Source organism: Pleurodeles waltl, chromosome 8 (assembly GCF_031143425.1).
Source record: "Pleurodeles waltl isolate 20211129_DDA chromosome 8, aPleWal1.hap1.20221129, whole genome shotgun sequence".
Lineage (NCBI taxonomy): Eukaryota > Metazoa > Chordata > Amphibia > Caudata > Salamandridae > Pleurodeles > Pleurodeles waltl.
The window spans coordinates 1,390,596,378-1,390,620,761 of NC_090447.1; the positions used below are offsets into that span (position 1 = coordinate 1,390,596,378).

Genomic DNA, 24,384 nt, shown 5'->3' on the forward strand with positions numbered 1-24,384 from the left:
TCCCAGGCCGGGGCAATAAGAAACTATTGAATGCCCTTGGCTTCCTCAGCCTTCAGAACCTGCAGTTCAGCCCTGGACCATTTCGTAACATCCCTTTTCCAGTCAGCTAGCGAGGGGTGGGCTGAGGCCTTCCAGCCTCTTGAGATCAGTCTTTTATAAAGGGCCAGAGTTAGGTCCAGGAAACGCCCTCTAACTTTCCCCTTTAACACAGTCGGCCTGAGACCCAACAAGCACAGGTCCGGGGTGGGCTGCAACTCCACTCCGAATAACTGAGATAGGGCAGCCAGTGCCTCCTTCCAACCAACCTGGAGCACTGGGCACCCCCACACGGTCAAAGTCCGCATCTCCCCCCCAGCATCTCGGGCATGTCCTGGGGGCCCCCGTATATTCGGAAGAGTCAGTGTGGTGTGAGGTACGTCCTGTGTAGGTAATTATATTGGATGTATCTTAACCGCGTGTTACGAGAAATCACCCGGGGGTAAGCCAGTGCCTTGTTCCATTCTGAGTCTGACAGTTCCCGCCCGACCGTGCCTCCCCACCGCTCTCTCAAGGATTGCAAAGGGTCTAATACGGCCTGGGCCTGGGCCCGGTAAATTTGGGCTATCAGGTGAGGTTCCTCCCCCAATGTCAGTAGGAGGTGCAGTACCCCGTGGACTGTGGGCTCCACATTTATCATGCACCAGTGGTCCTTCAGAGTGTGAACCAGCCTCCCGAATAGCAGGAACTGACCCCGGGGAACACCCACTCCCAAAAGGTCAGGGAATCCCCTCAGTACTCCCCCTTCAAACAGCTCACCCACCGTCTTAATCCCTGCTCTTGTCCATGGGCCAAGCCCCAGATTCCCCCGGTCCACTCCCCCCAGATTCCAGAGCCAGTGCTGAAAGCGGTAATGCCGGAGAATATGGGGGGCCCACTCCTACTCTTTTCGTACACCTCTTCCAGCATGCTAATGCGACACTCAGCATTATGTTGTTTCCAGGTAGGGCAATCTTCCTGCCTGTCATACGTGCCACAATCCATGCCGCTTCCATTAATCCTTGATCTGTACAAAGGTCCAGGAGTCCACTGCCCGTCAGGCAGCCAGGCAGCCACTGCAATTGGGATGCCAAGTAATAAGCCTCAAAATCGGGGGCACCCAGTCCTCCCATATGGGTCGGTCTGCAGAGGGTCGTAAGTGCAGTGCGTCTACGACCATCATCCCAAATTAGTTCCCTTAGCAGCATGTTCAGTTCACGGAACCATGATGGGGGGGCGGTGGGGGAATCAGCAGTGGTAAGTTGACAAAATAGTAGAGGAGTCGGGGAAGCATAATCATTTTGGACAGCGCCACTCTGGCCATTACTGATAACTTCAGAGAGCGCCAGAACCCAACCGAGGACCTCAGGGATCAAAGCACCCTGCCCAGATTACCCTCCCTGAGATCTCCCAACTCGTGGAATATCTGAATACCCAAGTGTAGGAAGTTGGCTCTGTATGCACTATTTCAAAGTAAGGAATAGTATGCACAGAGTCCAAGGGTTCCCCTTAGAGGTAAGATAGTGGCAAAAAGAGATAATACTAAGGCTCTATTTTGTGGTAGTGTGGTCGAGCAGTAGGCTTATCAAAGGAGTAGTGTTAAGCATTTGTTGTACATACACCCAGGCAATAAATGAAGAACACACACTCAGAGACAATTCCAGGCCAATAGGTTTTTGTATAGAAAAATATATTTTCTTAGTTTATTTTAAGAACCACAGGTTCAAATTCTACATGTAATATCTCATTTGAAAGGTATTGCAGGTAAGTACTTTAGGAACTTTGAATAATCACAATAGCATATATACTTTTGAAATAAAATACATATAGCTATTTTAAAACTAGACAATGCAATTTTCACAGTTCCTGGGGGAGGTAAGTTATTGTTAGTTCTTGCAGGTAAGTAAACCACCTACGGGGTTCAGATTGGGGTCCAAAGTAGCCCACCGTTGGGGGTTCAGAGCAACCCCAAAGTTACCACACCAGCAGCTCAGGGTTGGTCAGGTGCAGAGTTCAAAGTGGTGCCCAAAACACATAGGCTTCAATGGAGAAGGGGGTGCCCCGGTTCCAGTCTGCCAGCATGTAGGTACCTGCGTCTTCGGAGGGCAGACCAGGGGGGTTTGTAGGGCACCGGGGGGGACACAAGTCAGCACAGAAAGTACACCCTCAGCAGCACGGTGCGGCCGGGTGCAGTGTGCAAACACACGTCGGGTTTTCAATAGGTTTCAATGGGAGACCAAGGGGTCTCTTCAGCGATGCAGGCAGGCAAGGGGGTGCGGGTGCGGGGGGGGCTCCTCGGGGTAGCCACCACCTGGGCAAGGGAGAGGGCCTCCTGGGGGTCACTCCTGCACTGGAGTTCCGATCCTTCAGGTCCTGGGGGCTGCGGGTGCAGGGCCTTTTCCAGGCGTCGGGATTTTGGATTCAGACGGTCGCGGTCAGGGGGAGCCTCGGGATTCCCTCTGCAGGCGTCGCTGTGGGGGCTCAGGGGGGACAACTTTGGTTACTCACAGTCTTGGAGTCGCCGGGGGATCCTCCCTGTAGCGTTGTTTCTCCACCAGTCGAGTCGGGGTCGCCGGGTGCAGTGTTGCAAGTCTCACGCTTCTGGCGGGAATTGCAGGGGTCTTTAATGTTGCTCCTCTGGAAACAAAGTTGCAGTCTTTGTTGAACAGGGCCGCTGTTCTCGGGAGTTTCTTGGTCCTTTTAGAGCAGGGCAGTCCTCTGAGGATTCAGAGGTCGCTGGTCCTGGGGAAAGCGTCGCTGGAGCAGTTTTCTTCCGAAGGGGGGAGACAGGCCGGTAGGGCTGGGGCCAAAGCAGTTGGTGTCTCCGTCTTCTCTGCAGGGTTTTTCAGCTCAGCAGTCCTCTTCTTCTTAGGTTGCAGGAATCTGAGTTCCTAGGTTCAGGGGAGCCCCTAAATACAGAATTTAGGGGTGTGTTTAGGTCAGGGAGGGCAGTAGCCAATGGCTACTAGCCCTGAGGGTGGCTACACCCTCTTTGTGCCTCCTCCCAAGGGGAGGGGGTCACATTCCTATCCCTATTGGGGGGATCCTCCATCTGCAAGATGGAGGATTCCTAAAAGTCAGAGTCACTTTGTAGGAAGTTGGCTCTGTATGTGCTATTTCAAAGTAAGGAATAGCATGCACAGAGTCCAAGGGTTCCCCTTAGAGGTAAAATAGTGGTAAAAATAGATAATACTAATGCTCTATTTTGTGGTAGTGTGGTCGAGCAGTAGGCTTATCCAAGGAGTAGTGTTAAGCATTTGTTGTACATACACATAGACAATAAATGAGGTACACACACTCAGAGACAAATCCAGCCAATAGGTTTTTGTATAGAAAAATATATTTTCTTAGTTTATTTTAAGAACCACAGGTTCAAATTCTACATGTAATATCTCATTCGAAAGGTATTGCAGGTAAGTACTTTAGGAACTTCAAATCATCAAAATTGCATGTATACTTTTCAAGTTATTCACAAATAGCTGTTTTAAAAGTGGACACTGCAATTTTCACAGTTCCTAGGGGAGGTAAGTATTTGTTAGGTTAACCAGGTAAGTAAGACACTTACAGGGCTTAGTTCTTGGTCCAAGGTAGCCCACCGTTGGGGGTTCAGAACAACCCCAAAGTCACCACACCAGCAGCTCAGGGCCGGTCAGGTGCAGAGTTCAAAGTGGTGCCCAAAACACATAGGCTAGAATGGAGAGAAGGGGGTGCCCCGGTTCCGGTCTGCTTGCAGGTAAGTACCCGCGTCTTCGGAGGGCAGACCAGGGGGGTTTTGTAGGGCACCGGGGGGGACACAAGCCCACACAGAAATTTCACCCTCAGCGGCGCGGGAGCGGCCGGGTGCAGTGTAGAAACAAGCGTCGGGTTCGCAGTGTTAGTCTATGAGAGATCTCGGGATCTCTTCAGCGCTGCAGGCAGGCAAGGGGGGGGTTCCTCGGGGAAACCTCCACTTGATCGAGGGAGAGGGACTCCTGGGGGTCACTCCTCCAGTGAAAATCCGGTCCTTCAGGTCCTGGGGGCTGCGGGTGCAGGGTCTCTCCCAGGTGTCGGGACTTTGGATTCAAAGAGTCGCGGTCAGGGGAAGCCTCGGGATTCCCTCTGCAGGCGGCGCTGTGGGGGCTCAGGGGGGACAGGTTTTTGTACTCACAGTCTTAGAGTAGTCCTGGGGTCCCTCCTGAGGTGTTGGATCGCCACCAGCCGAGTCGGGGTCGCCGGGTGCAGTGTTGCAAGTCTCACGCTTCTTGCGGGGAGCTTGCAGGGATCTTTAAAGCTGCTGGAAACAAAGTTGCAGCCTTTCTTGGAGCAGGTCCGCTGTCCTCGGGAGTTTCTTGTCTTTTCGAAGCAGGGGCAGTCCTCAGAGGATGTCGAGGTCGCTGGTCCCTTTGGAAGGCGTCGCTGGAGCAGGATCTTTGGAAGGCAGGAGACAGGCCGGTGAGTTTCTGGAGCCAAGGCAGTTGTCGTCTTCTGGTCTTCCTCTGCAGGGGTTTTCAGCTAGGCAGTCCTTCTTCTTGTAGTTGCAGGAATCTAATTTTCTAGGGTTCAGGGTAGCCCTTAAATACTAAATTTAAGGGCGTGTTTAGGTCTGGGGGTTAGTAGCCAATGGCTACTAGCCCTGAGGGTGGGTACACCCTCTTTGTGCCTCCTCCCAAGGGGAGGGGGTCACAATCCTAACCCTATTGGGGGAATCCTCCATCTGCAAGATGGAGGATTTCTAAAAGTTAGTCACTTCAGCTCAGGACACCTTAGGGGCTGTCCTGACTGGTCAGTGACTCCTCCTTGTTTTTCTCATTATCTTCTCCGGCCTTGCCGCCAAAAGTGGGGCCTGGCCGGAGGGGGCGGGCAACTCCACTAGCTGGAGTGTCCTGCTGGGTTGGCACAAAGGAGGTGAGCCTTTGAGGCTCACCACCAGGTGTGACAATTCCTGCCTGGGGGAGGTGTTAGCATCTCCACCCAGTGCAGGCTTTGTTACTGGCCTCAGAGTGACAAAGGCACTCTCCCCATGGGGCCAGCAACATGTCTCGGTTTGTGGCAGGCTGCTAAAACTAGTCAGCCTACACAGATAGTCGGTTAAGTTTCAGGGGGCACCTCTAAGGTGCCCTCTGTGGTGTATTTTACAATAAAATGTACACTGGCATCAGTGTGCATTTATTGTGCTGAGAAGTTTGATACCAAACTTCCCAGTGTTCAGTGTAGCCATTATGGTGCTGTGGAGTTCGTGTTTGACAAACTCCCAGACCATATACTCTTATGGCTACCCTGCACTTACAATGTCTAAGGTTTTGTTTAGACACTGTAGGGGTACCATGCTCATGCACTGGTACCCTCACCTATGGTATAGTGCACCCTGCCTTAGGGCTGTAAGGCCTGCTAGAGGGGTGTCTTACCTATACTGCATAGGCAGTGAGAGGCTGGCATGGCACCCTGAGGGGAGTGCCATGTCGACTTACTCGTTTTGTCCTCACTAGCACACACAAGCTGGCAAGCAGTGTGTCTGTGCTGAGTGAGAGGTCTCCAGGGTGGCATAAGACATGCTGCAGCCCTTAGAGACCTTCCTTGGCATCAGGGCCCTTGGTACTAGAAGTACCAGTTACAAGGGACTTATCTGGATGCCAGGGTCTGCCAATTGTGGATACAAAAGTACAGGTTAGGGAAAGAACACTGGTGCTGGGGCCTGGTTAGCAGGCCTCAGCACACTTTCAATTGTAAACATAGCATCAGCAAAGGCAAAAAGTCAGGGGGCAACCATGCCAAGGAGGCATTTCCTTACACACTTCAGCTCAGGTTGCCTTAGGGGCTGTCCTGACTGGTCAGTGACTCCTCCTTGTTTATCTCCTCTGGCCTTGCGGCCAAAGGTGGGGCCGTGGCCGGAGGGGGCGGGCAACTCCACTAGCTGGAATGCCCTGTGGTGCTGGAACAAAGGGGGTGAGCCTTTGAGCCAGGTGTTACAGCTCCTGCAAGGGGGAGGTGATAAGCATCTCCACCCAGTGCAGGCTTTATTACTAGCCACAGAGTGACAAAGGCACTCTCCCCATGTGGCCAGCAACATGTCTCGAGTGTGGCAGGCTGCTAAAACCAGTCAGCCTACACAGATAGTCGGTTTAGGTTTCAGGGGGCACCTCTAATGTGCCCTCTGGGGTGTATTTCACAATAAAATGTACACCGGCATCAGTGTGCATTTATTGTGCTGAGAAGTTTGATACCAAACTTCCCAGTTTTCAGTGTAGCCATTATGGTGCTGTGGAGTTCGTGTTTGACAGACTCCCAGACCATATACTCTTATGGCTACCCTGCACTTGCAATGTCTAAGGTTCGGCTTAGGCACTGTAGGGGCACAGTGCTCATGCACTGGTGCCCTCACCTATGGTATAGTGCATCCTGCCTTAGGGCTGTAAGGCCTGCTAGAGGGGTGACTATCTATACTGCATAGGCAGTGTGAGGTTGGCATGGCACCCTGAGGGGAGTGCAATGTCGACTTACTCGTTTTGTCCTCACCAGCACACACAAGCTGGCAAGCAGTGTGTCTGTGCTGAGTGAGGGGTCCCCAGGGTGGCATAAGATATGCTGCAGCCCTTAGAGACCTTCCCTGGCATCAGGGCCCTTGGTACCAGGGGTACCAGTTACAAGGGACTTACCTGGATGCCAGGGTGTGCCACTTGTGTGAACAAAAGTACAGGTTAGGGAAACAACACTGGTACTGGGGCCTGGTTAGCAGGCCTCAGCACACTTTCAATTCAAAACATAGCATCAGCAAAGGCAAAAAGTCAGGGGGTAACCATGCCAAGGAGGCATTTCCTTACACCAAGTACTTGAAGGTCCGCGGGGCCCAGTTCACGTCTAACGGGCATTGTTGCTGGGCGCTCGCAGCCAGGAGTCAGGGGAAACACATACGTTTTGCCTCGTTTAGGTGCAGTCCAGAGACTTCACCGAAGTCCTCTAAGACCCTTAGGGCCCAGGGGAGACCACTAGCACAGTCTTTAAGGTAAATTAGTATGTTGTCAGCGTACAGGGAGACAATATGTTCAGTTGGTCCCCATACCACCCCCCTACCTGCCCCCTCCCCCCGCAATTGGGTCGCGATGGGCTCAATCGCCAGGGCAAAGAGTAGCGGGGAAAGGGGGCACCCCTGTCTGGTTCCACGAAACACCGGGTATGTACTGGAAATTGTTCTGCCCGTCTTCACTCTTGCCAGTGCGGACGAGTATAGTAGGTCCACCCATCTCACCCAGTTCTCCCCCAGGCCCATTTTTAACATCACCGACCTCAGGTAGTCCCACCTAATCGAATCAAAAGCCTTCTCGAAGTCCACCGCCAACAGGAGCCCCGTCGGAGGTATCAACTCTTTCGGCATGTGCAAGATGGAGAAGATACGTCTAAGATTCAAGGAGGTGTTGCGACCAGGAATAAAGCCATTTTGGTCAGCATGTATCAGCGTGGGCATATGGGGAAGCAGTCGGTCGGCTAGGATCCTGCTGAGGATCTTAAAGTCGCTGTTCAGCATTGATAGTCGGCGGAAGTCAGCCACCGAGGCTTCCTTGTTGGTAGTCTTAGGGAGTGGCACTACAAGTGTCTCGCGCAGCATGCCTGGCAACTCTCCACTCTGTACTGCTTCCGCCTACATCCCCGCCAAACTGGGAACTAGCAAGGATTTATATTTTTTGTAAAAATCCAAAGGGAGACCGTCTGTACCAGTGGTCTTCCCCGTGGCCAGCTGCGCTATGGCATCATTAATCTCTTCCACGGTCACCGCACCCGCTAGGCTGTCCCTGTCCTCCAGACTCAGCACCCGGAGCGGGGTCTGCCGCAAATAATTGTCAAATGTCGCCTGATCCAGGTTGCTAGGTCTCCTATACAGGGGCGTGTAATAATCTCTGAATGCGTCATTGATGAGGCCTGGGCTATGTCTGCGATTTCCCTCTCTGTCTAATACGCTTGTGATGGGTTCGCTGTCCCCACCCGGGCGCACCAGCCATGCTAGAAGTTTACCCGATCTCCCCTCCTCTGATTGTAGGGATGCAAGGTATTTTTGCGTGTTATGACATCTGAGCTTTTCTTCGGCCTGGGAGTGTTCCCTGCAGGCACGGCTATATCGTTTGTCCCCTTGTGCTGCAAGGCCCTGTCTTAGTTCCCCTTCGCATATGACCTTCTCTAGGGCAGTAAGCTCCCTTTCTTGCGTTTTCCTCACCCCCGCTGACTGCCCGAGGCAGAAACCCCTTGTTACCACCTTGAGTGTCTCCCACTCCACTGCTCTAGAGGGGGTGGATCCCTTGTTAATTTCGATGTGTTCTGACAGGTGGCTACGCAGCACCTCTCTGTACGCCTGATCTTCGAGCGCCGCAGGAGCCAGCCTCCATGATGGTATGGGGGGTCTGTCCTGTGACACCCTCAGGGTCAACAGCAATGGGTTGTGATCCGAAATTGTGCAGGCAAGGTATTCGGAGTGTGTCACACCTCGAGCCAGACCCGGGGTGCAGGCCACCCTGTCAATTCTGGTATGCATCGAGTGGAGGCCCAAGTAATACGAGTAGTCCCTGGCGGTCGGGTGCTGCACCCGCCAAACATCCACTAATCCCCATGCGTTCAGCCACTCGGCCAGGCTTTGTGCTATCTTAATTGATGTTGCTCCCAGTAGTGGCTGGGTGGACCTATCCATGTCTATATCTAGTACTGCGTTGAAGTCCCCTCCTATTAGTACCTCCCCTGTGTGTTGGCAGGTAAGGAGTCGTGATAGGCCCGTCATAAATGAAACCTGGTCTTGATTAGGGGCATAGATGCAACTCATGACTAATGGAGTCCCATGTAGTTTCCCTTCTAGTATCACAAACCTTCCCTCCTTATCTATGCTCGAGGTTTCAATAGTCAGGGGGACTCCCGCTCTAATCCATATCAGTGCGCCCCTTGCGTAAGATGAATACTCCGTAGCAAACACTTGCCCCCTCCACCTCCGCCTTAGTTTCTCTCCCTCTCCCGGAGCCAGGTGGGTCTCCTGTAACATTGCTATTTGCACCCCCCTTCTCTTTAGGAATGATAGTATTCGGTGTCTTTTGGCCGGAGTGCCCATCCCCCTGACATTCCAGGTTATGAAATTGTAGTCTGCCATCCTGTTCTTAGAGACTGACAATTGGGGGCCTGGTGCGCCCGGGATTCTAATTGACCCCCTCTTGTGCTCGTTCCTGTATTGTGGTCAGAGTTCGCTACCCCTGCTGCTGATTTAACTCGTAACTGCAAACCCCAACTCCCCAACCCCAGGGCACCTCCGGAACTATAGGAAGCCCAGAAAACTATGCAATAATGCAACTTTTCCAAACACATAACTGCAGTACTCGCCAGCCTAGCCAGACGGGCGAGAGATACAGTCGGGGGGAAGCAGCCAGGTCCGGAGGGGCCTCTTGTTCGTTCAGCGTGCCATGTCTCCGGGTGCCGCCACACGGCTGAGCTATCCGAGTTCGTCAGCTGTTTGCGGGGTCACCTTCGGTGCACCAGACGGGCTCCCCGAGTCTCCGGCAGAAGACACCATCGTGTCGTCGGACTCTACTTCAGAGCCCCCGCGAGGGGACACCTCACCACCCACTCAGGCCGTCGCCTCCAGGGCCGCCCTTCTGCTCGTTTCTCTCTGCGTTTTCGTTGGTGCCAACCGTGGATGATCTCTGGACCTCTTCCCCCTCGGGGCGTGGCGGGACCCACCCGCTCCAGGGCTCCCCTGAGCGGGTAGCACCGTTTGGTTTCCGCGGCTCTCGAGCCAATCCCAAGCCTCATCCGGGGATTGGAAGAATATGGTCTTTCCCTCTACGATCACTCTCAGCCTTGCAGGGTATAGGACCGAGTACTGGATCCCCTCATCTCGTAATGCTCTTTTAACCACTAGGAATGAGGCTCGCCTGTTCTGGACCTCCAGGGTGAAGTCCGGGAATAGTGTCACTTCTCCATTTGCTACCTTAAACGGGCCCATCTCTCTGGCTTTCTGTAGCAGAATATCCCTGTCCTTGTAGTGCAAGAGTTTAGCGATTACAGCACGGGGAGGTCTGCCAGGAGCAAGAGGTCTCGACGGTACGCGGTGGGCTCGTTCCAGCGTGAAGTAGGGAGTCCGGCATCCCGGTGCGACCACCGTGCTCATCCATTTCTCCAGGAATTCCACCATGTTCGCCCCTTCGGGGAGGCCCACTACGCGTACGTTGCTCCTCCTATTTCTCCCCTCCGCGTCTTCGGCACGTTGTTCAAGTCTTGCAACTCTGTCAGTCAGGGAGGTTACTTCCGCCGCCATATCTTTCTGCCTCAGTGCAATGTCCGCCAGCGTGGTTTCCGTTTCTTTGAATCTGTCAGCCAGTTTATGATGTTCAGCTCTTAAGAGTCCCACCTCAATCGCGACTTGGTTGATGTCTCGTTGCAATGTTGACTTTGTGTCCTCTATGGCCCCCAGTATCTTGTCTAGGGTGTCTTGAACTTTGGTGTGTGATTGGTTCAATTAGTCCGTTTCGCCATCCCCGGGCAGGGTCAGGGGGTCCATGGCTCTGCTCTTTTGTCGGCCCTTGAGGGGAATCAGCCTAACAAGGGGGTGTACCCCCGGGGGGGTTTGGCAATCGATCCGTGTGGTACCGTATAATTCGCCATTGAAACTGCCCCCTCATTTCGTTTTCTGCAGCTTTGACTTCCGTTCATGGGCGCCGCAAGCCAAGCTCCAGGCGCTCCACCGGCCGCGCCCAGTGTTCAGTTCCTGGGGGAGGGGGCTCTACTGTGGCCGGTCACTGCCTGCGGCTGTACCGGCAACTCCGTCAGCTCCCGCTATCGGGGCACGCCCCACCAGCCGGATTCTGTCGCGCGCCGCAGCCGGGGCCCCAGACGCCACCTCTTCTCCAACGGTTCCTCTGCGCCCATGGTTGTTCTTGCGCGTTTGCCCGATGCCCACACTCGGTGGCCGGCGGTGCCCAAGGATGACTGGGAAATCCGTGGTTCCCCCACGTTGTCCACCAGTTAGGAGCTCCAAGCTCACTACGCCTCTCCTGAGGCGTGAAATAGGGGGTCTCGTACCCACCCCCAACGGCTCCCCTAGTGATCACTTCTGGGGGGCCCGCCGGCTGCTCCACCGCCGCGGTACCCCGATGCTTCACTTGGGCCCAAGTCAATGTTCTCGGGCCGGCCCCAGTGAAGATAGGGCCGCGCCCGCTCCTCCAATTTTAATTAACTGAAACGCCCACCGGGGAGAGGTCTCATCAAGACCCCCAGTGCCCCACAGGCACACTGGGCCCTGCAATCCGGTCGCCGGAACCGGCCGCCGCCGCCTCATGCTGGCCGCTCATCCCGCTCCAGCCACGGCCTGCCTTCCCACACAAGGCCGCGGCCTTAAGCGAGAGGAGGGGCCGCAAGCCTCCTTTCAGTCCGGACGGCTCCGGGTGGTTCACGGCACTTGTCGGGCCCGCCGCGGGGGCCCAGTCGCGCCGCCCGCCGGTCAGCTGCACAGCACTCTGGCTCCGTGCTCGGGCGGCCCGGGCTGGCGCTTTTGCACGGAGTTTTGCTGCCGGACCCTCCGGAGCTGAAACATTAGGCGTCCGCCATGTTCCGGACCTTGGCTACGCCCCTGGGAAGCAACCAATGTTCTTAGAACTTAACTTGTTTGTGGTCTAGGAACATTTTAATCACATCTTAAAAACATACATTAAACAAGCACAAGGTGGTAGATGTCCGAAAAACTCCCTTTTATTAATTCTAAATAAGAAATGTACCTTCCCAAAGCTTAAAAACCGAGAGGTCAAAGCCGGTCATCCAGAGGCTGCATGCATCATAAATTTGGAGTTCAGATTGTTAATGCGGATACATGTTATTTCACAAAATTGTTGTACACTTGGTGAAATTAGATTTTAAATTCTCTCCAGAATTTAATCCAAGCATGTAGCATAGCAGAACTAGTCTTCAGTCTCATATATAATGCCCTGTATTATAGAATTTAAAGACCATGTTCATGCTAACTTAGTAAAGAAAAGCTGCAAAAACGAAGACAATGTATTAATTTTGGTTTCTATAAGCATAAGGCTCCCTAATATTTTCTCTAATACAGTCCAAGGGTATAATTTAAAGTCCAGTAGCCTCTATCTACCCTCCAAATATCCAATAGTTTATGTTCAGCTTTTATTTGTGTATACCAAAGCCACCTAACAGAGCTATCACTTATTGGTCTAATTTGATCAGTCTACATTTTAAAGGGCTGATTGGAATATACCTCAAAAATTACTATTCATGTTCCAATTTTTCCTGGGGTACACAAAGGACTGGAAGCAAGCAGAGGAGCCGATAGTCTAATCAGGACTAACCAGCACATTTTTTTTTTTTTTTTTTTTTTTTTTTAGAGTTAGTTCATGATCACAGCTGTAAAATGGTGATTATCTCCTGAACCAAAACAACCTAGGAAGATAATTCCAATGGCTCTGAAATGATGGAAATTTTCTTCAGCAAAGCTGCTCCACGCTGGGAGAGTAACAAAAAACTGAATTCTTCCCATTCTGGACTTGGGGAAAGAGGAATACAGGTATACAGTAGTCACCGGAAGGATAAGGGATGGGGAGGCTCATAACCATCACTGCTGTCTAACAAGGATGCAGCTACATGACCAAGATTATGTTTTTGTCTTTTTTGGTTCCTCGTGAGGAGCTGGCTTAGACGACCTTGTGGTTCCTGGGTAACGTCAGTCCTTCAATTCCTCCTGTCACAAGTCTTCCTGTGAATCCTGCCAGAACCAGTCCAGGTCCTCCTGCAAAGAAGTAAACTTTCTTCTCTGCAGGTCACAGCAGCAAGGTCAGTCCACAGCCCTCCCAGTCTAGAGTAAGAATGGCATCCACATAAAGGATTCATTTGTGTTAGAGTAGTTTGCCCTACAGCCTCCCGTATAAACACAAAAGGGGAAGCAAGTACTTATACTGCTCTAGCGACTCGGGCAGGTTGAATATGTGCAGCAATCAAAGGTTCTTATGTTCCTCTTATCCTGTAGTAACATCTTGTCCCTGTTGGTCACTTGATTTTATACCTTTTTGAATTTCGAATCCACGGACAGAGTAGTTGTGACTTGTCACAGGGGTGCTGTGCATTGGGGTTAGACTCTGCCCTGCATCTACTTCCACGCTGTTAAGAGGATTGCAGTAACAAAGGAATTGGGGGATGGGCACCTTTTGGTAAGGGAAGGGGGAAACCTAAACCTATTCTGGGCAAAGGTAATGAAGTTTTAACATCCTTTACCCACTCAGCACATAGATGTGTATAATAAACACAAAACAGATGCAATTAGCATACACACAAACACACACACACCTCCCCCCCCACACATTAGAAATGACCCGCTTGCAAGTATTGCAGACCTTATGCTTACCTATGCCATAGGTGACATTAATTGGTTTGTTTTTGCACAGCATGGCCACCCCACTGTAGCCTTCCTTCTCTTCAGAACACGCCCAGTACTTGTGGGGATACTCTGGCATGTCCTTGATGTCAGCTGGCAGGGCCTTCAGAGCACACTTGGTCTCCTGGAGGCATAGGATATCAGGATCCTCCTGACGCACCCACTGATGGAAGTAAAAGGGAGAACAGAATATCAAAGTGGTTTCACAGATAAACATAAAATCCAAGTGCCCAGTTATCTGAGTTAATGAGTTGGCGAGGTTTGGGGGCAATGAGGTACAGAAGGATAGTGACTAGACTAAGCCACACCTCTTGTTCACATGCTGCAAACAAGTCATTTTCAATTTCCATTTCTGATAAATCAGCCAAAACATTTTGTTATGTAATAATTAAAATCAATGTTTTTTCATTGAGTAAAAACAGACCAATGTATTCCCAATGGAGATACACTGGACATCATCATTATTTACTTGAATGGTCATAACCTCCCTAACAAACAGCTGTTAATTTACTAGAACAAATTCATGCCAAGGCTTCAATCATGCACTACACTGCCCACTTGTTTATCTCCCTCATCCTAACAACCTAGCTATATCAGGCCTATAATAATCAGGCCTCACAACAAATCACACCAGGCATTTCACAAAATATGCACAGAAGAGTGTAAAGCAATCTACACCTCAACTAAGAAAACCTCTCAAATGTTTTAGAAAGCAACATCTTGCTGAAGCTTCGTTACAGCATCTTATCAACCTCTGACAAGGTTATTCCCCTCCAAACCCAAAAGCCAAAGACTGACATCAAATCCACAAATTGTGTAAAGGAAACCTGTGTGTGCTTAAACTCCATCAGCTGTAACCTTGATCGCCAAACACAGGAAATCAAGAGCAGACAAGGATTAGATACGTTATTTAACGAGAGACAAGACTCACTGCTACAAAGACATCAAAAGAACTAAAAAGGTCTACCTTTCCAAACAAGGGTTATAAAAAAAAAGAAAAAAAAAAAGAAAAAAAAATTCAAACTAGTGGAATCTTCAAAATTTACCGGAGTTACATAACGAGTCCCCTTGAAAAAGCCCTTTCAGCTACACATCAACCATGAACACCTCCTCCTGTATGAATAAAAATAAAAAAAAAAACACACAGAAACTGTGACTAGCTCTATCACTTTAAAATTCTCTGAACCTGCCTGTAATTCAATTGTCCTTCTTTCACCCAACATATAGAGGAGTAACAAGAAGCATCATCTCCCATATCTTCTAGCAGATCTCACTAATGTGATCAATAAACCCTCCTCCTTGCACATTGCTGTACCACGCCCTTTCAAACATTCTACTCCCATCCCTCTGCTCAATAAATCATCTACCTACTCAAAAGTCCTGGGCCCACTAGACACCCATCTCCAACTGAACCTTCGCTATCAAGATCATAAGGGAGTTACCAAACAGCTCTATGAAATCATCAAATGACATCCACCACGCAGCCTTCCGGCAAAAAAAAAAAAAAAAAAAAACACATCAACACAGGGGTACCAAAAGTATCCTGGCTAATACAGAAGAGCTGTTTTTATTCTTGTCACAACGAAATGGCATGGGCTGGCATCTTGGTCTCAGCCTTGAAATACATTTGAATAGGGAAAATGGAACAAACATTTAGGAAAGCATGTAGTACCACAGGTATGATCAGTCACATCTACTCTTCAACATCAACCCAGCTCCTAGAATCCACTTCCAGCAGACCCCCTTTGTTCACCCCCCATTTTTTGCATACCCCATGGTACGTGTGTATGTTACTTGCTTCTTCGCTTTAGGAAAACGTAGATTGGCCATACCAGGAGACAAGCGAGTATAACAAACACGATGGGGAGAATGTTTCTATTTGCATCAGAAAGCTTTCTGCTGTACACCACCCCATTTGGCTCTTCTGCCTATGAGATGTCCCAGGATGGGCACAGATAAGCACAGCAGGAACTATCACTGTGCTGTACGAGAGATGTGGCCAGGCAACCCCGCAGCTGCACCTCTCATTTAGGAGAAGCATTTTCCACTGACCCAAACAGTGCGTTTGCCATATGCGAACCAAACATAGGTTAGCTGCCTGAGCACTGATCTGATTTATGTGAACTCTGCTCGCTGATCACATCATAACTTGCCACTTGAGCCCTTGGTCGTGTTGTGGCTAGAAAGCTAAATTTCCTCAGTTCTATCCAGCTTGCTCATCTGCTTCCCAGAAAGCCTGCAGCACATTACACCTATAATGAGATTGGGTGTCAGAGCACTTTTTACCTATATATTATAGAAGGCTGGCTCAGTTTATGGTGTGGCACCCTAAACGGAGTCCAGTAAGCCCTTAGTGAGAGTGAACAGGTGACCAGATAGCAGAAGCTCTCTCTAGGGGTAGCTGAGACGAGCAGCTAAAGCTTATCCAGGAGGAATGTAAAGCACTTGCAATTCCACAGTAACCAGACAGTAACTTACTCACAAGAAAGAACCACTCAAGTGTCGCAAAAATAAAGGGTACTTTATTGCAGCACTACTACTAAACTGACTAATATATCTCCCCTTAGAGACACTCACAATAAACACACAGTATAACCATCAGAAACAGCATAGAAATATATAGAGCCCTAGGGGAGGGCCAAACCATATACTAAAAAAGTGGTATGAGAAAGAATGACTCCAGCCAAAGTAAGTGTTTTGGTTAGCTAGGAGGTAAGCACAGTAAGTGACCCCAGCAACAAAGAGTAATGTAGTTACCCACCCAGTTGTCCTATAGGCTAACACAGAGTAGTGGTTGGGGTTTGTGTAATTAAGGACTCTTCCTGGCAGACCCCATGAAAACCAGCAGGCAAGATGGATGGATAGTGCCCCTACCCCAGGATACCCAGAAGACAGGAGTACCTACACCAGGGACCTGGATGCAGAGGGGAGAAGGGATTCTCTGATGGCTGTGGATGTCTTGGATTGTGCAGCTGCTGTCATGGCCTATGGACCAGGCCGGTGGAACCAAAGGACAGAGTCTGGACGTGGAGGACCTGCAAAGGGATGGGGCAGAGTCCAGCACCCTTTGAGGTGCCCAGGTGGTGCAGGTAGCAATGCCACCCCCCCCTCCCCCCCCACCCCCCTCCTGAAGATGAAGTTCCTGCAAGTCTGTGGAAGAAGAAGTCCAGCTGTGGGGTCCAGGAGCTGCAGAAAATCCCACGAGTCGCCTAGGAGCTGTCCTTAGACAGTCGCCAGATTGAAGGATGGTTAGTGACCATCCAGGTCACCAAGAAGCACTGGAAAGTGCAAATTGGAGTTGCAAAAGTGTTTGCAAAATTGTGGGGGACCAGCAAGGCCCAGGAGACTCTTCCCAGGAGGGGGAACCAGGGCTGGCCCTCAGCACACAGGAATGCCAAAAGTAGTCGATGGAGCCCCCATGAGTGAACTACAGGTGCTGAACACAGGGCGGCACATGGAAGCCTTACCAGTCCAACAAAACAGAATCCCTACGTCGCAGGAGCTGCAGGACAGGGGCTGATCTTCGGATTGCAGAGTGCTGGAGGCCGGGGCTTCTTGGAGCCTCAAGATCTCCCAGAGGGAGAGTCAACAAGCCTTGGCAAGTGCAACAGTCATGATGCAAAGGGGTTCCATTCCAGTGGCAGTAGCAGGGGCCCACAGTCTCCCAAGTTGGTTAGAAGACAAGCAGTACCCAGAGGAGGCCACAGACTCAACCCTGTATTGCAGGATCTTCAGATGTCCATGGACAGCAGACCCGCCAGCCGGTCGATGTTAGCTTGAGGTGTCTGCGGTTGCAGGGGGAGTGACTACTTCACTCCAAGGGAGAGTCCTTTGTGCTTCCTGGTGCAACTAGAGTCCTTGTAACCCTGGAGGTTGCACAGCCGCTGATGCTGCAGATTTCTTGCAGGATATACAGAAACAATGTTGCAATGGGAGCCTTCCCACCAGAAGCAGACTTGTTCTTTTTTCACGAAGAACAGCAGCGGTTCCAGAGGCCAGGGAAAGTAAATGTCTAACCAGTCAGATGCTCCTAGGGGCCTTTATACATCTTATTTTCAAGATGGCAGAATCAAGTGGCTACCTGGCAGAGCTCTGTGCACCTCCCTAGGGGAGGAGCTGGACAGGGGGTGGTCAATCCCCTGTCCTTTGTGCAGTTTCAAGCCAGAGCGTTCCTGAACTGGTGTAAACTGGATTATGCAAGGAGGGCACCAAATGTGCCATTCAAAGCAGTCTGATAGCACAAAGAGGCCAGCCCAGCCCTTAGGACACCTCTCCCTTGCAGGAAATCCTTTGTTCTGCTCCTCCGGTCTGATCCTGCCTCACCAGCACGAGGGCAGAACAGTATCTGGGGTCAGCAGCAGGTTGGGCTGGCAGCTAGACACGCAAGACTGCACAGGCAGAACTGGGGGAACCTAGGAAGAAACTGAGTACATGGTAGTATGCAACTAACTCTGGAATCTGTATAGTTGCATGATTCCAACATGTTTGATACCAAACATGCCTAGATTTGGCGGATCCATTATATAGTTCGACCGCTCATGTTGCCCAGTGTCCACTACATACCTTAAGATGACTTCCCCACACTTCAAGGAATTGGCCTGGGGTCTGTAGGGGCACCCCTGCTCATGCAGCGGTACTCTCACACTTCGAGACATGCACCAATGCTTTGGGCTGAAGGGCCTACCAGAGGAGTGACATACATCTAAGTGCAGTGGTTAGGTTTGGTAGTGATAGGGTGCATGCACCCTTTAAAGCAGGCTGCAATAGCAGGCCTGCAGACAGTTTGCATGGACTCCAGTGGGTGGCACAATACATGCTGCAGCCCATGGAGGACCCCTGCTGTACCAATGCTCTAGGTACCATATAATAGGGACTTACATGGGTGCACCAGTATGCCAATTGTGGGTGTACAAAGTTACTAGCAACCTAAATGTAGGGGAGAGAGCACCTGCACTGGGGTCCTGGTTGGCAGGATCCCAGTACACCACAGTCATGGACCCCCTGAGAAGCCTTTGCGGACCCCGAGTGGTCCCCGGACCAACAGTTGGGAACCATGGTTTTAGACCATAACATAGCACAAAGAAGCATAGTTTATGAAAATTATCAGAATACCAGGGCAAAAACATGCAGGAACTAATGAAAGTAAATACAATTATTTACTGCAAAAACACAATAGTTTGCAGCATAATTTTCATTTATGGTGCTGCTATATCTCCTATTTATGCTGCATATATGTGGCTGGTGGAGGGGATGAGGGTCTGTTTGACCTAGAAACAGACCATGCAATCAGAAACAAAAATGTCCACCTCTGTTAGGAAACTCAATTAATGTCTCTGAATAATATCTGTAATGGCAAGGACTGGATTCCCCTGTGCAGTGTGAACACCTCGTACCTATTTCTGCCCTGCTTCTCTATGGGCAAACTAAGCCAAGAGTATGACTGTCTTGATGCCACTCCATATAAGCAGGGTCACTGAAATTATACGGCAGGGGAGGACCAAATCACAAAGCATGGTTGAGTAAATAGCGTGGCACAGAAAGGCAAAATAGGTGGCATAAGGCAGCAAATTTTGTGATAGTATTACTTCATGATTTTGTCTTTTTTAACACTGTCTGGTTTTTGTTTGCACCTCATTAGTACCAGTTTAACACCCAAATACAAGCAAGAGAAAAGTGACCAGTCAACCTTTGCAACGGGTCAGCCACTCTGCCGCAAAATGTGTCACTGCACTTTTCAGCTAAAAGCAACATTGTTTTGTTACAATCTGCAGATTATGCAGTAGAAGATGGATTTTGAGGAAAATGCATTAAATCTATAACTATGCAAAAAAAGTATAATCTCATAATTCCAGTGGCTCTGCTTATAAATTATATTGGCAGATGCAGTTACTTTGTGAAAGTCCGCTCTTAGTAAGTTTATATCTACTGCCACAGTGTCAATATTGGTTTCATGGGCTGAGCCATGAGTCCCTGACCACCAGTTGCAGCTCCTTTAGTTTAGGGTCTAGGTCTTTGATGGAGTTTGTGTCCTGTTCTCCAGCTTCTTCCTGAGAGAAGCGTCAGAAAGTGTACTTTGGGGCTGGAGGGCTGTATTGGTCTACCAGGCTTGCCCCAACCTATGACTGTTACTGGCGGCAAACGTGCACAGCCCAGGCATCCCAAGCAAAGGCTTCCCAATTCTCATTGCAGCTTCTCCTGTTGTCAAATAGGAGGTGAGTTAATGCACGTGGCACCTCAAAGTTCCTGAGGAGCACCCACCTGGATCATGTTGTGGAGGCACTAGGTCTCAAGTGCATCCTCCAGCTGCAGCCCAGTGTCCTCCACACTGTGGTCTTGGGCACTGCCTCTTGGGCATCTCAACTGACCTTTCTGGTCAGCGTTTGTTGCTCCCTCCTGCGGGACTCCACCTGCTGCTGCCACCACGACCGATCTCCTTAAGGGCCTCCCGGCTCTCAGATCGAGGACCGCCTCCACCCACAGGCACCCACCTGCACCTCATCCCTGGTGGCTTAGTGGCCATCTGCTTCTGTCTGCTTTCTGTCTTTTCCTTGCTATTATTTCTTGTTTTTCACTCTTTTTCTTGCTTGTCTACTTTGCTGCTTTTCTGCACTTTTCTCAGCGCCTTTACTAGTTACTGCTTTCCCGTGCTTCCCTCCCTGCCGCTGCTGACCCTGCCAGCAAAGTGCTTTTCCCCCTCCCAGCTGTCCAGACCCCTTCCCCCCACCCCAAAGGCAAGTCTGTAGGAAGTTGGCTCTGTATGTGCTATTTCAAAGTAAGGAATAGCATGCACAGAGTCCAAGGGTTCCCCTTAGAGGTAAAATAGTGGTAAAAAGAGATAATACTAATGCTCTATTTTGTGGTAGTGTGGTCGAGCAGTAGGCTTATCCAAGGAGTAGTGTTAAGCATTTGTTGTACATACACATAGACAATAAATGAGGTACACACACTCAGAGACAAATCCAGCCAATAGGTTTGGTTATAGAAAAATATCTTTTCTTAGTTTATTTTAAGAACCACAGGTTCAAATTTAACATGTAATATCTTGTTTGAAAGGTATTGCAGGTAAGTACATTAGGAACTTTAAATCATAAAAATTGCATGTATACTTTTCAAGTTATTGACAAATAGCTGTTTTAAAAGTGGACACAGTGCAATTTTCACAGTTCCTGGGGGAGGTAAGTTTTTGTTAGTTTTACCAGGTAAGTAAGACACTTACAGGGTTCAGTTCTTGGTCCAAGGTAGCCCACCGTTGGGGGTTCAGAGCAACCCCAAAGTCACCACACCAGCAGCTCAGGGCCGGTCAGGTGCAGAGTTCAAAGTGGTGCCCAAAACGCATAGGCTAGAATGGAGAGAAGGGGGTGCCCCGGTTCCGGTCTGCTTGCAGGTAAGTACCCGCGTCTTCGGAGGGCAGACTAGGGGGGTTTTGTAGGGCACCGGGGGGGACACAAGCCCACACAGAAATTTCACCCTCAGCAGCGCGGGGGCGGCCGGGTGCAGTGTAGAAACAAGCGTCGGGTTCGCAATGTTAGTCTATGAGAGATCTCGGGATCTCTTCAACGCTGCAGGCAGGCAAGGGGGGGATTCCTCGGGGAAACCTCCACTTGGGCAAGGGAGAGGGACTCCTGGGGGTCACTTCTCCAGTGAAAGTCCGGTCCTTCAGGTCCTGGGGGCTGCGGGTGCAGGGTCTCTCCCAGGCGTCGGGACTTTGGATTCAAAGAGTCGCGGTCAGGGGAAGCCTCGGGATTCCCTCTGCAGGCGGCGCTGTGGGGGCTCAGGGGGGACAGGTTTTGGTACTCACAGTATCAGAGTAGTCCTGGGGTCCCTCCTGAGGTGTTGGATCTCCACCAGCCGAGTCGGGGTCGCCGGGTGCAGTGTTGCAAGTCTCACGCTTCTTGCGGGGAGCTTGCAGGGTTCTTTCAAGGCTGCTGGAAACAAAGTTGCAGCCTTTCTTGGAGCAGGTCCGCTGTCCTCGGGAGTTTCTTGTCTTTTCGAAGCAGGGGCAGTCCTCAGAGGATGTCGAGGTCGCTGGTCCCTTTGGAAGGCGTCGCTGGAGCAGGATCTTTGGAAGGCAGGAGACAGGCCGGTGAGTTTCTGGAGCCAAGGCAGTGGTCGTCTTCTGGTCTTCCTCTGCAGGGGTTTTCAGCTAGGCAGTCCTTCTTCTTGTAGTTGCAGGAATCTAATTTTCTAGGGTTCAGGGTAGCCCTTAAATACTAAATTTAAGGGCGTGTTTAGGTCTGGGGGGTTAGTAGCCAATGGCTACTAGCCCTGAGGGTGGGTACACCCTCTTTGTGCCTCCTCCCAAGGGGAGGGGGTCACAATCCTAACCCTATTGGGGGAATCCTCCATCTGCAAGATGGAGGATTTCTAAAAGTTAGAGTCACTTCAGCTCAGGACACCTTAGGGGCTGTCCTGACTGGCCAGTGACTCCTCCTTGTTGCTTTCTTTGTTCCCTCCAGCCTTGCCGCCAAAAGTGGGGGCCGTGGCCGGAGGGGGCGGGCAACTCCACTAAGCTGGAGTGCCCTGCTGGGCTGTGACAAAGGGGTGAGCCTTTGAGGCTCACCGCCAGGTGTCACAGCTCCTGCCTGGGGGAGGTGTTAGCATCTCCACCCAGTGCAGGCTTTGTTACTGGCCTCAGAGTGACAAAGGCACTCTCCCCATGGGGCCAGCAACATGTCTCTAGTGTGGCAGGCTGCTGGAACTAGTCAGCCTACACAGACAGTCGGTTAAGTTTCAGGGGGCACCTCTAAGGTGCCCTCTGGGGTGTATTTTGCAATAAAATGTACACTGGCATCAGTGTGCATTTATTGTGCTGAGAAGTTTGATACCAAACTTCCCAGTTTTCAGTGTAGCCATTATGGTGCTGTGGAGTTCGTGTTTGACAGACTCCCAGACCATATACTCTTATGGCTACCCTGCACTTACAATGTCTAAGGTTTTGTTCAGACACTGTAGGGGTACCATGCTCATGCACTGGTACCCTCACCTATGGTATAGTGCACCCTGCCTTAGGGCTGTAAGGCCTGCTAGAGGGGTGTCTTACCTATACTGCATAGGCAGTGAGAGGCTGGCATGGCACCCTGAGGGGAGTGCCATGTCGACTTACTCGTTTTGTCCTCACTAGCACACACAAGCTGGCAAGCAGTGTGTCTGTGCTGAGTGAGAGGTCTCCAGGGTGGCATAAGACATGCTGCAGCCCTTAGAGACCTTCCTTGGCATCAGGGCCCTTGGTACTAGAAGTACCAGTTACAAGGGACTTATCTGGATGCCAGGGTCTGCCAATTGTGGATACAAAAGTACAGATTAGGGAAAGAACACTGGTGCTGGGGCCTGGTTAGCAGGCCTCAGCACACTTTCAATTGTAAACATAGCATCAGCAAAGGCAAAAAGTCAGGGGGCAACCATGCCAAGGAGGCATTTCCTTACAAAGTCCATCTGCACCCACCCGCCCACGCCTGGACCGCACCACGGACCCTGGTTCTCATCCCATCAGTCAGTAAGACGCACACTCTATGCGCCCTCAACCAGAGAAGATCCTTGGCCTGCCACCTAGTCAACCCAAGGACCACCCATGGACCCTTCTTGTGCCACTCAAGCTCCCGCACCGTCCACCACACAATCTCACATCAAGCCCTGATGTCCACCTCCAGTGCAGACTACTCAACACACGCTTTCTGTCAAGTACGCAGTAGAAGTCTGGGACCTACTTGACTCGATCACCCTGGAAGTTGCCTTCCTCAGAGACCCGGAGCACCCCTACCGCGGCCACGGACATCACCACAGCTATTCCAGACGACTACAAGATCATCCACAAGGACAGAGCCAACTGTCCAGGAGGAGGTATCACAACAGTCTACAAGAACACCCTCCACCTGACAACCACAGTGCCATAGAACTAGCCAACCATAGAACACCTACAGTTCCAGATTCAGACCAACCCCAACACCTCTCTCCGTGGCACGCTCGTCTAAAGACCACCCGGACCTCAGCCTCAATTCAGCAAAGCCATTGCCGACCTAGTCGCCCTCCTATGCGCCTGCCTCCACAGACTACATCCTACACGGCGAACCTCAACTTCCACCTTAATTTCAACAATGACCACAACAGCACAAGCCTTTTGGACAACCTCGCAACACTCTGACTCAAGCAACTTGTTAATGTCCCCACTCACACAACTGGGCACACCCTCGACACTGTCTTCGACAGGGAATAACATCACAATCTCTCACATCTCTGAATACCATGGGACGGACCACCAGTGCGTCCACTCCACCTTCACAATAAACACTGCATGCCACTATGCCCCGCCCCCTCTCGGACGCTGGGCAAAGTCACAGAAGCACAACTCACTGATGCAGTCAGCCACTCCTCCCCACCCGACGCAGCAAATGAATCTGCACGTAACCTACACCGCTGGATCTCTGAATGCACCAACAGTGTAGCTCCCCTCAGGAAAGCAACAAAGCAAGACACCTAAATAGTTCACAACAGAATTACAAAAAAAACAAACGCTTCTGCATACTGGAACGAAAATGCAGGAGCAGCAAATCTATCGAAGACTACAGAGCATACAAAAAGCAGTCACCGCGCACCACCAGAACATCAGAGCCGCTAAGAAAGCCGCCATTCAAGAATGCCTCAGCCCCAATGCTCACAACAGCAAGGAGCTCTTCACCATCATCAAAGAGTTCACGAAACCCAGAACAGACAACTCAGTCATCCCTCCCTCTTAAGACCTCTGCGACGACCTCACCACCTTTTTCCAATGGAAGATCCAGGACATTTACGAAGGCTTCAAGAACTGAAACCCACCTGCACTGCCCACTAACACCACCACACACCCCACGCCGCACCAGATCTTGAACTTTTGGGCCACCAGAGGAAGCCCATAAGTTCATGGACTGCATCTACTCCGGAGTACCCTGGGATCTGTGCTCCCATCACATTTTCAACCTGGCCATCGCCACCATCACACCAGAGCTTTGGCGGACTAT

General features: G+C 50.9%; 1 protein-coding gene across 5 annotated transcripts in view; it reads right to left on the reverse strand.

Moving 5' to 3' along the window:
- Positions 1 to 24,384, reverse strand: part of APEX1 (apurinic/apyrimidinic endodeoxyribonuclease 1) — a 70,008-nt gene that overhangs the window by 4,001 nt on the left and 41,623 nt on the right. For all 5 annotated transcript variants that reach the window (XM_069202446.1, XM_069202441.1, XM_069202443.1 and 2 more), the window contains exon 4: positions 13,364 to 13,556. In XM_069202446.1, the coding sequence (XP_069058547.1) occupies positions 13,364 to 13,556 (193 nt within the window). The remainder of the gene's footprint in view (positions 1 to 13,363; positions 13,557 to 24,384) is intronic.